The 12,664-nt window shown below is 57.1% G+C and overlaps 1 protein-coding gene across 1 annotated transcript; it reads left to right on the top strand.

Moving 5' to 3' along the window:
- On the top strand, positions 1 to 11,978 carry LOC142915399 (TPR and ankyrin repeat-containing protein 1-like). The gene is made up of 8 exons (XM_076061230.1): positions 1 to 185; positions 929 to 1,032; positions 2,151 to 2,280; positions 3,165 to 3,232; positions 4,331 to 6,179; positions 7,585 to 8,725; positions 10,936 to 11,025; positions 11,452 to 11,978. Exons 3-8 carry the CDS (start codon positions 2,209 to 2,211, stop codon positions 11,583 to 11,585), a joined length of 3,354 nt encoding a protein of 1,117 aa, XP_075917345.1. The 5' UTR covers positions 1 to 185; positions 929 to 1,032; positions 2,151 to 2,208; the 3' UTR covers positions 11,586 to 11,978.
- The last annotated feature ends 686 nt before the right edge of the window (positions 11,979 to 12,664 follow it).

Raw genomic sequence — 12,664 nt, 5'->3', positions numbered from 1 at the left:
CTCTCTCCTCTCATTGTAAGATTTAGCTCGCTTAACAGCACTTTCCCCAACAGTCTGTTAAGGCTATACGGGAGACCTTTGTCTTATGCCCTGCAGGCCTGGATGATGGTGTCTTTGTGCGCTCTTCCACGCCGGAGGAGTGGAACGCTCAGGGAGATTTCTTTTTCAAGCATCGTCGCTGGAAGGTGAGTGCCGAGACAGCTCAGTCTGGACACCTGGGCCTCAGCGTGGCAGTCCAGCCGTCGCTTGCCAGTGCTTGTTATTGAATTCACGGTTACCAATTTCACTAAACTGAGCTTTTTTATTTGACCAGGCAAGGCCCACTGAGTTGTAGAGCTCTTTTTTGGAAGCAACCTGGCCACAAATCAAAGCTCAATGCGCTGGCTAATCTAGCAGCCAAATCCTGTTAACGCACATTGATCAACGTGGAGGGAAAAATCGGAGTGCCTCCATGCGTCCACGAAGAGAGAGAGATAGAGGGAGGGAGACATGCAAACTCCAGGCATCAGGGTCGCGATTGAACCCACAACCTCCTGTATCCCAGGCGAGGTATTTAACATCTTGTAACCCAAGGCCTTTGGCAGAGGTGGCCCACTCAGAACATAGCAGAGCTAAAACATTTCCACGGCGACCCTTTTGCCAGTTTTGAGATGATAAAAAAAAAGGTTTTACCCTTGCTGGCATTATACCGGAGGCGTTCATATTTTGCAACGCAAAATAAGACGCGAGGAATCGCACGCACACACACACGCACACGTGTGATGACGCAGGCAAACAAACAGAAGCGCTTGCTTCCACGCAAGGAAGTTTCCTCCAGGATAAGGAAACGGCGGCGCGATGGCAACCGGCCTCTCGTGCGCCGTGCCGGAGCTTCGTAGCGCGCTCGCAACCAGCGCTCGCCCCGACAGATCTTTGTCTTTGTGTCCAGGTGGCAGCCAAGTGCTACCACAAGGGTGGGGTTGCGGCGAAGGAGAAGCTGGCGCTGGCTCACGACGCGGCGCTGCGCGTGCAGAGCAACGGATGGAGCCCCGGGTACGGCCGCACCTGCGCCGCTCCCTCGCGGAGGGCCGGGCGGGGGGTCGGCGCTCGGTAGTGAGGAAGCCGGCGTCGGCGGCGCCTGGGGGGGAAGAGCGCCCGGGAAAGCCGGTTCCGTGCCACCCGCGAGTCGGTTCCACGCTTCCCAATCCTCCGCATCGCCGGCGGCAGTGATGTGGATCGGAAGTCGTTAGGACGCTGACCGAGAATGTTTTTTGTTACGAAAGGCGCAAAGAAGTGTGCAGAGGTGCATGGGGGTGGGGGGTGGGGGGGGGGGGGGAATTACACTGAGAGACTAAAAGGTAAAACGCATGGATCAGAGAAGAGACAGAAATCAGAGACGTCAAGTTGACCGGAAAAGAGTAAATTGTCCCGGGTAGAACGCAACGCCGGTGAAGGGCGACCGCCGTGGGAGACGGAGCCACGATTACCGGCTTTTTGTGCTAGAAGCTGATTTAATTGCTGAATTGTTAGACAATGAGGAATGGCGGCGGCTCGGGGAGGCCTTCATTTAACGGTTGATAGAACACAGCCGGCGATGATATTTAGTTTTGTTTAAACAATGGGATGCACATTAACACTGTAACTCTAACTCGCGAGCCTTTGTCACTGCCCATGACTTTAAAGCAGGGCGTGGGCAAATTTTTTGACTCGCGGGCCACGATGGTTTCTAAAATTTGACAGAGGGGCCGGGCCAGGAACAGATGGATGGAGTGTTTGTGTGAACTGAATAAAAATTACGTGTTAAAAATCATTACGTGAAATGATTTGGCCTTTAACAGGTAGCAAAGCATTTATTTGCAAGGCAGTTTAACAAATTGCACGAACATAGGGCCTATACACCACACTCCCGGTCAAAGTGCGCCATCTAATGGGGAAACTGGGGGCATTACAGGAGAAAGGTAAAATTTAATTTAATAATAATATTTGGACAAGTTCGGCGGGCCGGATTAAAAAGCCCAACGGGCCGTATAGGGCCCGGGGGCCGTACTTTTCCCACGTCTGCTTTAAAGGATACCGAGCCAGGCTTGAGCACCACAGAACGTCGCCGCTTCTCGGTATGCAACGACGCTCCCCCTCTGCTGCTGTTGCTGCTGCCCGCGTGTTGCGAGCAGCAAGGCCCAGGACTACCTTGCCCTGGCCAAAACGTACCTCGAGTGTGGCCTGCCCCACATGGCGCTCAAGTGCCTGCAGAACGCAAAGAGCTACCCCCTCTGCGGCAGGCTGTGCGAGCGTCTCGGCAAGGTGAGCCTCCGGCATCATCACCACCACCACCCCCCCCCCCCCCTTACCATCTTTCATCCCACGCCTGTAAACGTTATTCATCATATTCTTGGTTCTTTTGGTAAAGTCACCACGTAGAAGGGAAACAATAAATGATAAAAATATAAAACAATAAAATTCTCACGACGTTTCGACTGCAACGCAAGCAATCGTCATCAGGTGTGAAAACCACAGCAAGAAAATTTGGAAAAAAATTATTGCTGTGGTTTTCACACCTGATGATGATTGCTTGTGTTGCAGTCGAAACGTCGTGAGAATTTTATTGTTTTATATTTTTACTATTTTATTTTTTCCCTTCTACATGGTGACTTTACCGAAAGAACCAAGAATATGAATCCCTGCAGTCATGAAAGCTTTAAATCAAAAGTTATTCATCATCTTAAGTACGTCGCCCGTTATTATAAGCCACGACATTGGATCCTGCCCCATTATTGATATCGCGACAATTGCCAAGCGACGCAGGAGGCACGTCCTGAAGGACGGCGTGGCTTTGTGTCACGTGCTCACCGAGTGTTGCCTATCCCGAGCTGCCTGGCACGAGCTGGAGCCTCGTTAATGATACAGGGCTAGGGGCCAAGTGGCCGGGTGGCTCAAAGAGTTCCCAAACGCTGCGATGGCCACCCCTGAGAAGAACCGGATTCGAATCCGGGCTGCAGCCACCTGTGAATAATGCGGGTTCTCAAGTGTTAGCGAGCCGATGGGTCGCCCAGTGACCGAACGATGACGTCGCGATGCGAGGACAGCAGCAGCAGCAGCAGCGCTGTCGGACTGCCTCGTGTTGACCCGGCGTTGACCTCGTGTTGATCTCGTGTTGACCTCGCGTGCTGCACGTGGTGTGCGAGTAGGTGCGAGAGGCAGTCGGGTGGTACATGAAGAGCTCGTGCTACGACGAGGCCGCGAGGCTCATTGAACGGTTTGTACTCCGCCCGTGCCCCGGGTTGCATTTCAATCGCGCGACTTTCATCCGCTCAACCAGGTTGCCCTCTTCGCATGTTAAAGTCGTACGACAACCCACCGTCGTCGTCGTCCTCGTGTGTCGCTGCGCGATCTGGTACGCTTCGATTTTGGCGCTGCATCAGTTGTTGTAACGGTTAGACAGTTCGTGAAGTTTCTGAGAGATTGTTTGGCGTGTTTTTACAGCTGGATGATTGAGAAACCACGGTTTGCGCATTATCGCCAAACAATCAGCGTCGTTATTTTTCACTCTTCTCTAAAAACTCACGAATGGCCCCTTGCTTACCCTCAACTCCCCTTCCCCATCCATTCCCCATCTTTTACACGATCTCTCTTCCCAACTTCCCTACCCATTCATCACACTCATTCATCATCAACTACTGATTGTCACTTTCATCATCGTTTATTGCACTCATCATATTCACGGGCTACTCATCGCACCGTTCGATTTCCAACACGTAGGCTTTCACGACCAATATCGTTCATAATACAGGGGTTTTTTGGGGTTAAATCGCGTAAATATAAATGTGTCGTTAAACAGAACACGCCAATTCGTTACTAGTACAGCACACCGGTGGTGTGTTGGAGAGTAAATCCACATTTACAATCCAAATTACGTTTCGCCATTAATTACAACTAGCATCATCAGGCGAAACAGCAGGATTTTTCCATAAATCTGGCTGTCGCCTGATGATGCTAGTTGTAATTGCTGGCGAAACATCGTAGTCAGATTGTAAATGAATGTTGTTTTGGATTTACTCTCCCAACACACCGGTGTGCTGTACTAGTAACCAATTGCCACGTTCCGTTCACGTGCCAAACATTACCAATTGGCTGTGTCAGGTGGTGGCCGGCTTAACGTGGACACGTTTATAATTAAGCGACCTAACCCAAAAAAACACTTGTATGTATCATTGCCAATTCTCCATTGGGCACCTTAGCGAAGGGGCTGTATGGAATCAAAACGTGATCAGCCATACGTTTAAAAGTGTTGAACGGCGTGGTGCCACCGTCACTCTGGACCCCCCCCCCCCGTGCCACGGTGCGGTGCGCCCAGGTGTGAGGCCGAGCAGAGCCCCGACGGAGGCCTCGCCCCCGTGGACTTCCCGTGGAAGTGGCGCGAGCTCCGCTTCGTGGCCGCCAGGCGTCACGTGGAGCGGGGCGACGAGGGCGCGATGATGAGCTCGCTGTCCCGCGTCGCCTTCGAGGAGCAGCTCGCCTTCCTCAGGATGAACGACTTTTTGGCCCAGGCCGTCGCCCTCCTCGAGCAGAGGGGCAGGGTCGAAGAAGCCGGGAAGATGCTTCGAGAACACGGGATGATTACCGACGCGTTGCGGCTCGCCAGGCCCGGGAGCCAATTCGCTGGCGAGTGCCTCCTGGCGAAGGCCCGTGCCGCGTTGCGGGCGTTGCGGGCGTTGCGGGCACGCGCCAGCCGACGAGACGAGGCGGAGGAGGAGGAAGCTTTGCGCGAAATAAAAGCAGAACTCCAGAGCGTGAGGGAAACGTGCGAGAATAACAACTTTGTGAGCGGGAAGGCCGAAGCCTGCTACATGCTTGGGAAGTTGGAAAGCGACGAAGACCTCCTGCGTGAAGCAATCACGCTCTTCCTCGAGGCCGACGTGGTCGTGGGCGCTGCCGAAGCGACCGCGGCTTTGCTGGACGTCGAGGGCGGGGGGTCGCCGCACGTCGTCCCCATCACACTCGAGGTGCTGCAGCCCCTGCTGCGGCTCGTGGCGAGCTTCCTCGGCGGCGGCGGCGCGAGATCGGGGGAGGCCGCGGCTCATCGGGAGCAGTGGCTGGCGCAGAGCTACGAGTTTTACGGCTTGAGCCGGAGCGAGGGGACCTGCAGGGTGTTGACGCAGGAGGGCTCCAGGTTCCTCGACGTCCCCGGCGGCCCGAGGCATGGCGACGGCGAGCCGCCGCGCGTGCCCACGCCCGAGGCGGACCGCGTCCTCGCGCGGCACCTGCTGGGTCGCTGCGAGCGCCTCGCCCGGGCGGCGGAGTCCCGCGCGCGCCAGACGCCGGGGGTCTGCGGGCGCCACCCGACGGGAGGGGCGTGCCCGCTCCGAGATTGCCGCGGCACGCACGGCGGCGCGGCCGGCGGGGCGGAATTGAAAAAGTTGGTGGCGAGCAAAGTTCACCTGGTGACGCTGTCCGGAATTCTCCTGGAAGCGATCCCGCAACTGGAGTCCCGGAGCCCCGAAGCGGCAAAATTTGTGGAGGCGCTCCTTCCCAAGCCAGAGCTGGCTGATTGCGAGGACCTCCTCGCCCTGCTGTTCCCCAGCCGTTTCCACCCGCGAGGGCTGTCGGAGAGCCCGGCGTCCTGCGGGGACATCCTGGCGCCGATACGGAGCAACCCTCACGTCGGCTCCGCGATGCGCGAGCTCGTGGCGCGGGAAGTCGCCTCCCGCGGCGAGGAGAGCCGGAGGGAATCGACCGACCTTTGGCTCGAGGCGTACCGCGCGGCGCGCGCCGTCAATTCTCCGACGGAGCCCGGCAGGCTCCTGCGCGCCGAAGAAGAAGAAGCGTTTCGCCGGCGCGTCGAGCGGAAGAGGCCGGGGCCGGGCGGCGCCGCCGGCGTGCTCGACCTGCCCAACGGACGCCTCGCCAGCTTTTTCAACCTCTTCGTGGAATCGGCGGAGAGGGCGTTCGCGCGGGGAGACGTGCTGGGCTCGATCCACGCCTTCTGCCGCTTCCGCAAGCTGATCGGGACGCGGCGGCAGCGTCGCGGCGGCGGCGGCCTCGTGCCCAGCGTGGCCAACGCGGCGGCGATGGCGGAGCTGCAGTTGGTGCTGGTCTGCGCAGTCCACGCGAGCGCGCGCCCCGACGTGAACACGGTCTGCCTGCCGCAGGGCTACCTCGCCACGCTGAACCTGTGGAGCTGGATGCATCCGCCCAACCCGCGGGTGGGTGCGCCACGCGCGGACCGGGGGGTGGCGCCTCGCGGATATTTACCTCCCGGACGTTTTTCCGTGAGGCTTTTCCAACGGAGGGTGAAAGTTAGTCGTGCGTCAACTCTGTCCGGCCGTCCGTCCGTCCGTCTCTCTGTAACACGGGGGTTGCGGTGGCTCTCTCCTGCTGAGAATGATCCGACACGAACGGAATTTGATCGTGAGAAAACCGTCCCCGTTGATCGAAAAGTTTAAGCGCCCACGATGTGGCTATAACAGCCGGCACCAAGCAGATAGGCGCATGTGTGTGTATGTGTATGTGTGTACGTGTGTGTGTGTGTATGTGTGTGTGTGTATGTGTGTGTGTGTGGACGGAGTCTTGGTGTGTATTGAATCGTAATCGATTGTTGATCTGGCCAACTGCGTGTCATTAGAAACACCGCACCCGCCGCACACGGCCAAACAAATTGAACGTCGGGCGCGGCACGCAAACTTTTAAAGTTGCGGCTCACCGGTAAGCTGACGGACAATCCGCAACAACCAAATTCAGCAACCGCCTCCGAGCCCAAAACTCAACGAGGAGATTGGCCACGGCAACTCAGGCGCAGAGTTGGCGACGCGTTTTGGTGCGATTGTATCATCGTACGGCTCTCGCAACGTGACCCACGCTGACGGAGCACGTGAGCGCGATGCTCCGGACGCTCGCTCTCTCACGCCGTTTAATTGTCACTCTGTGGCTCTTTCGGTAAAGTCCACGTGGTGGTTAGAAAATAAAATAAATTAAATCACGACGTTTCGTGCGCAACAACAACAACAGGCGTCCGTCAGCAGGTGGGACAACCACAGCAAGAAATAATTGCTGAAGTGGGCGAGAGGCCTGCCGTGACAAGAGGTTATATAGGTAAGAGAGGGGGGAGGAGCAAGGGGGGAGAGAGAGGGGGGGGTGAGTGGGCGGAGTTGGGAGTGGGAGGCTGGCGAAGCTGGAGATGCGGATATGAAGGCAACAACCATAAAGCAGTTAAGGTTTGGATACAAATTGAGCAATCATTGGAAGGATGTTATTAACCAGGTAAAAAACTTAACTGCTTCATGGTTGTTGCCTTCATATCCGCATCTCCAGCTTCCCCAGCCTCCCACTCCCAGCCCTGCCCACTTCCCCCCCGGTCTCAGGTCCTCTCTTCCCCTAGCGCTTCTCTCTCCTCCCCCCTCTCTTACCTATATGACCTCTTGTCACGGCAGACCTCTCGCCCACTTCAGCAATTCTTTCTTGCTGTGGTTGTCCCACCTGTTGTCGCGATTCGTTTTATTTCATCTTATTTTCTACCTACCACGTGGGCTTTTACCGAAAGAATCAAGGAGTGTGGATTCCTGCAGCCACGAAAGCTTAAAATCAAGATTGTTTCATCGTTCCCCCCTTCAGGCGAAACATCACCGTGACGTCTTCGAGGCTATTAATGAGTTCGGCAGAGGCCAGCAGCAACCTTCCGGCCACGACAGAGTGCTGAGGCACGTCGACCACTTGGCCCTCATGGTGTGCGGCGAGCGCAACGAGTTCCTGCTCGACGCCTGCGGCGATGACCCCTGCGTGGAGTCGGGGGCAGCGGAGCGCCTGGTCGTGCTGTGCCTGGTCATGCTCGTTAACGTCCACATCCTGAGGAGGGCGAAGCTCCAGTCCCGCATCCGCGCGGCCGTCAGGAACGCCGGCGAGGGCCTCCCGCCCGAGAGGCGGGACAGGCTGCCGCCGCGTCTCCTGCGCTGCCTGGAAGCGGCCGACGCGGCCAAAGGACCCGGCGACATGGCGGCTGTCCTGGACGCGCTTCTGCGGCAGAGGGATGGCGATCGTCTCTACGACTGCGTGTGGAGCTCGCGGAGGCGCGGCTTCTTCCTCCGCCGCGGGTCGTCGGCCTCCCGATTCCCCGAGCGATTTGAGCGCGACCCGGGGGAGCCGGGGATTTCCGCTTCGAGCCCGGGGCGGTTCCCGAACGGCGACGGCGGCGAGGAGAGGGGGGAGGAGGAGGACGAGGACGAGGAGCGGAGCGAGCTGCTCTTGCTGCGTCATCTGGCCGCGCGGCGGGAAACGGAGGAGCGGACGCGGCTGAAGGCTCGGCGCAGGTGGAGAGCGGCACGGCGGGCCCTGCAGTTTGCCGTGGCCCTGAGCGCCGGGCTGAGGGAGGAAGCCACGGGACAGACGGTCCTCAGACCCGCGCGGCTGACCCAGGGGCGCTGCGGCGTGTGCGGCGTGAGCTTCGCCGAGGAGCGGGACGCCGACGCCGACGCCGCCGCCGCCGCCGCCGGCGCGTCCGGCGTCTCGGCGAGCGGCCACTACGGGTCCCGGGGCCACGCGTCCGGGACGGAGCGGTATCACGCCTACGTCGTCGAGTTCCGTCGCCTGGTAGATCCGGCGACGCGGAAGGCGGCGGCGGGGCTCCGGCGGTCGGAAGGGCCGCGCCGCCGGGGGCGCGCCGGCGCGCGGTTGGAGATGCGTCGGGAGGAGCTGAGGGAGGCGATGAAGCGCGTGGAGCTGCTGGAGCGCGAGCAGCGCACCGGCGTGCTTTGGGATGGTAAGGGTCGCTGCTCCTCCTCGTCGCGTGCACGGCTATCGGGGGTTTAAATATCCGCTCGCCTTGATTTGTTTTACCAAGATGTCCTCCTCGGTTTCCTGCTCGCCGCGTCCGATCGGAATCTTCATTTAGACTGCAAGGAGGAATCCGGTGAGCTGTGAAGCTCTTTCCCGCGGATGTCCAGAATGGGGGGGGGGGGGGCTGGGTCAGCCAGTTACAACAGCAATCAATGCAATAAAAACCGATAGGAGTGCAACACTGAGAAGATGGTTAAGCAATTCACTAAATATAAATAAGTGATCATTTGTATTATTGGTTCTTTCGGTAAAGTCACCACATAGAAGGGAAACAATAAAAATATTTTTTTTAAAAATTCTCCCGACGTTTCGACTGCAACACAAGAAGCAATCATCATCAGGTGTGAAAACCACAGCAATAATTTTTTTTTTCAAATGTTCTTGCTGTGGTTTTCACACCTGACGATGATTGCTTGTGTTGCAGTTGAAACGTCGTGAGAATATTTTTTTTATATTTTTATTATTTTATTGTTTCCCTTCTACGTGGTGACTTTACCGAAAGAACCAAGAATATGAATTCCTGCAATCACGAAAGCTTTAAATCAAAAGTGATGATTTGTATTCGTATTTATCAAAGCTTGGGCAAAGTATTAAAAAAACACCAGCAAAAGACATCCAAAGTGCTGCTGCTAGGAGAAGCGAGCTTGGGGGGCTTGGGCAGGACGCGTCGTCAACGGACCGGGAGGAACGACGGTTACCCGATGGTCGACGCCGATAACGGAGCAAGCGGCGAAGGGACATTGCGTCCGAGAGAGAGAGAGAGAGGTCGCGTCCACCGGAGCGACGAGATCGAGATTGTTGCACCGCGGGATTGCGCGGGCGGTGGCAGTGGCCCCGGGAGGCCTTCACTCGGCGGTGGATTGATCACGGCGATCTTTTATTTTCCATTCGTACGGCTGCCGATATGGATGCAGAGCAACGTGCACAATTTGACGTGCATGGGGGGTCAAGCCGGACAATCGCGTCAGGAACACCGGGTGTATCGCTGTAACGATGTCTTCTGCGTATTTGTTGGATGATCGGGAATTGCGTCGTTACGTGTCCACAGTCGCATCCAGGAGAGTTTTTAATATTCCATTTCTGCATCAGGTATCTGCTTCTGCCCCCGCTCTGTGCGGATGCGGTTTATTAATTAATCGCATCCGCTGATGATGGATCTTGGAGAAGCGTCGCTTTGTAATCAAAACTGTATCCTGTCAGAGTGAAGGCTCCTAACTCCTTTTTAAAGAGATTACTTTGAACACCGTTTACTTGATTAACTCCCTTAACATAAATGCGATTTGCGGTCCCATCTTGTGGCAGATGGAACCTTACAGAGCAAATTAATCCGTGTGGTCGTCAATCCGAAGATGGTGAGAGCACCGCATCTTCACATCGGATCACGGACTCCTTGGTGCCGGGTCTCCAGTACCGCATCAGGGCAACACCAAACCCGCGATGCCACTCAGACCCGGTCGCGGTGCCTCGTGATGGGGCGCCTCGGTGGCTTTGAGATGTGAACTACCTCGCCCGGCATACAGGAGGTCGCGGGTTACATCCCGACCCTGACGCCTCTCGGCAATCCCCTCCGCTTATGCGAACGCAACCTTAGAGGCCTCGGATTGACCGAGCGGGCCATCGCGCGCGGCTCTGCCTCCGCGGAGGAGGCTTGCAATGATGAGGCCTTAGAGGTCGGCGCAAGCACCTTGAGGTGGCGGTTCACGCGGGGAGAGGAGAGGAAGCGCCAACCAGGATTTGAACTCGCAGCCATCGCGAGCCTCCCCCCCCTCTCTCCAACACTGAGCCACACGGCCGGTTTGCCACGGTGCGCAGCAGGGTGACGTGCAATTGTTAACGCGACCTCTACCGGCGCTTTCTCAGCGCTGTGAAGGAGGGCCGTTGCCTGAAACGTCGCGTTACGTAGATACGTTTTGAGGCCGTGACTAACGCGAGGTTTTTCTTTGTTAGGCTGTGCTCTGCGCAGCATCGCCAAATAATTCGTCTCGTTCCGGTGCATTGGTGGTTTGTCGCGATGGGAAAACGGCGTTCCGGGCTTCCAGGCTCCGCGGAGGACGATTCCACGAGCATCCCTGATGATCCCCCGCCTGGGCGTGTTTGCGTGTTGGCGTGCGTGTCGGGAATTTCACCATGCAGTCGGCGAGAAGCTGCGATCGGCGGTGGAGCATTTGGACAGGTGCACCACGGAGCTGGAGTCGATCGTGGCCCGCGGAGCGGCCGACGCAGGTTTGTCGCTCGATTTTACCCCGAGGTCGTTTTTTAATCATCCGGTCGGAGTGACGAGCTCACGGCGGTCAACTCTCTCTCTCTCTGTCTGCTGCTGGAGTCGGCCAAGTGAGCTCGCGTGAACCAGTTTTGCCGTACGGGGGGGGGTTTCTCCTTTCACCCGTACCCCTCGTGGACAAAGATGGCCAACGCGCGACCGTGTACGACCCATTGAGTCCACATTCCTCGCTCCGCCGTCTCGTGTTCGGCCGCCCCGCGGGGGCGTCCGCGTCGGATTTTGAGTGCGCGGCGGAGGCGGCCGGTGGAGGAGTGGGGCCCCCCGTGCTCGGCGGCGCATCGATCGGCGGGCCCTGCGTTGTTGGCGGGACGCGCTCTGTGGTTTTGCCCGTTGCGGGCGGTTGACCGGGCCCTGGTGGTGTTCATCAGACGAGGTGCATGAGGATGAAGGAGAGCCAGAGGGGGCGGCGACCTTCAAGGAGCTCGACCCGCTGCACAAGACGGAGCGCAGGCCGGGGCCGCGGCGACGCCGAGGAGTCCCGGCTCCGGCACTCGGGCTTTGAACGGGGACTCCGCCCCTGCTACACACACACACACACACCACCAGATCTACACACATTCACTAACCCCAGCTATACACACACACACACACACCACCAGATCTACACACATTCACTAGCCCCAGCTACACACACACACACACCACCAGATCTACACACATTCACTAGCCCCAGCTACACACACACACACACCACCAGATCTACACACATTCACTAACCCCTGCTACACACACACCACCAGATCTACACACATTCACTAACCCCTGCTACACACACACACACACCATCCCCAGATCTACACACATTCACTAACCCCAGCTACACACACACACACCACCAGATCTACACACATTCACTAACCCCAGCTACACACACACACACACCACCAGATCTACACACATTCACTAACCCCTGCTACACACACACCATCCCCAGATCTACACACATTCACTAACCCCAGCTACACACACACACACCACCAGATCTACACACATTCACTAACCCCTGCTACACACACACAACATCCCCAGATCTACACACATTCACTAACCCCAGCTACACACACACACACCATTCCCAGATCTACACACATTCACTAACCCCAGCTACACACACACCATCCCCAGATCTACACACATTCACTATCCCCAAGCTCCGGCACTCAGGCTTTGAACGGGGACTCCGCCCCTGCTACACACACACACACACCACCAGATCTACACACATTCACTAACCCCAGCTACACACACACACACACACACCACCCCCAGATCTACACACATTCACTAGCCCCAGCTACACACACACACCATCCCCAGATCTACACACATTCACTAACCCCAGCTACACACACACACACCATCCCCAGATCTACACACATTCACTAACCCCTGCTACACACACACACACACACCATCCCCAGATCTACACACATTCACTAACTCCTGCTACACACACACACACACACCATCCCCAGATCTACACACATTCACTAACCCCAGCTACACACACACACACACACCATCCCCAGATCTACACACATTCACTATCCCCAGCTACACACACACACACACCATCCCCAG

Source organism: Petromyzon marinus, unplaced genomic scaffold, assembly GCF_048934315.1.
Source record: "Petromyzon marinus isolate PM22_M1 ecotype Great Lakes invasive population unplaced genomic scaffold, UKy_Petmar_22M1.pri1.0 PM_G_Scaffold_30, whole genome shotgun sequence".
In the NCBI taxonomy this organism is placed as follows: Eukaryota; Metazoa; Chordata; class Hyperoartia; order Petromyzontiformes; family Petromyzontidae; genus Petromyzon; species Petromyzon marinus.
The sequence above is the reverse complement of the archived record's forward strand: the minus strand, read 5'-3'. Positions and strand labels throughout refer to the sequence as shown.

What these genes read in the sequence shown, in the direction of transcription:
- LOC142915399 (XM_076061230.1), top strand. Translation starts at nt 2,209, where the DNA reads ATGGCGCTCAAGTGCCTGCAGAACGCAAAGAGCTACCCCCTCTGCGGC. An exon ending in GCCGCGAGGCTCATTGAACG is followed by an intron (nt 3,233 to 4,330) that starts GTTTGTACTCCG and finishes CGGTGCGCCCAG; the next exon opens with GTGTGAGGCCGAGCAGAGCC. An exon ending in TGCATCCGCCCAACCCGCGG is followed by an intron (nt 6,180 to 7,584) that starts GTGGGTGCGCCA and finishes TCCCCCCTTCAG; the next exon opens with GCGAAACATCACCGTGACGT.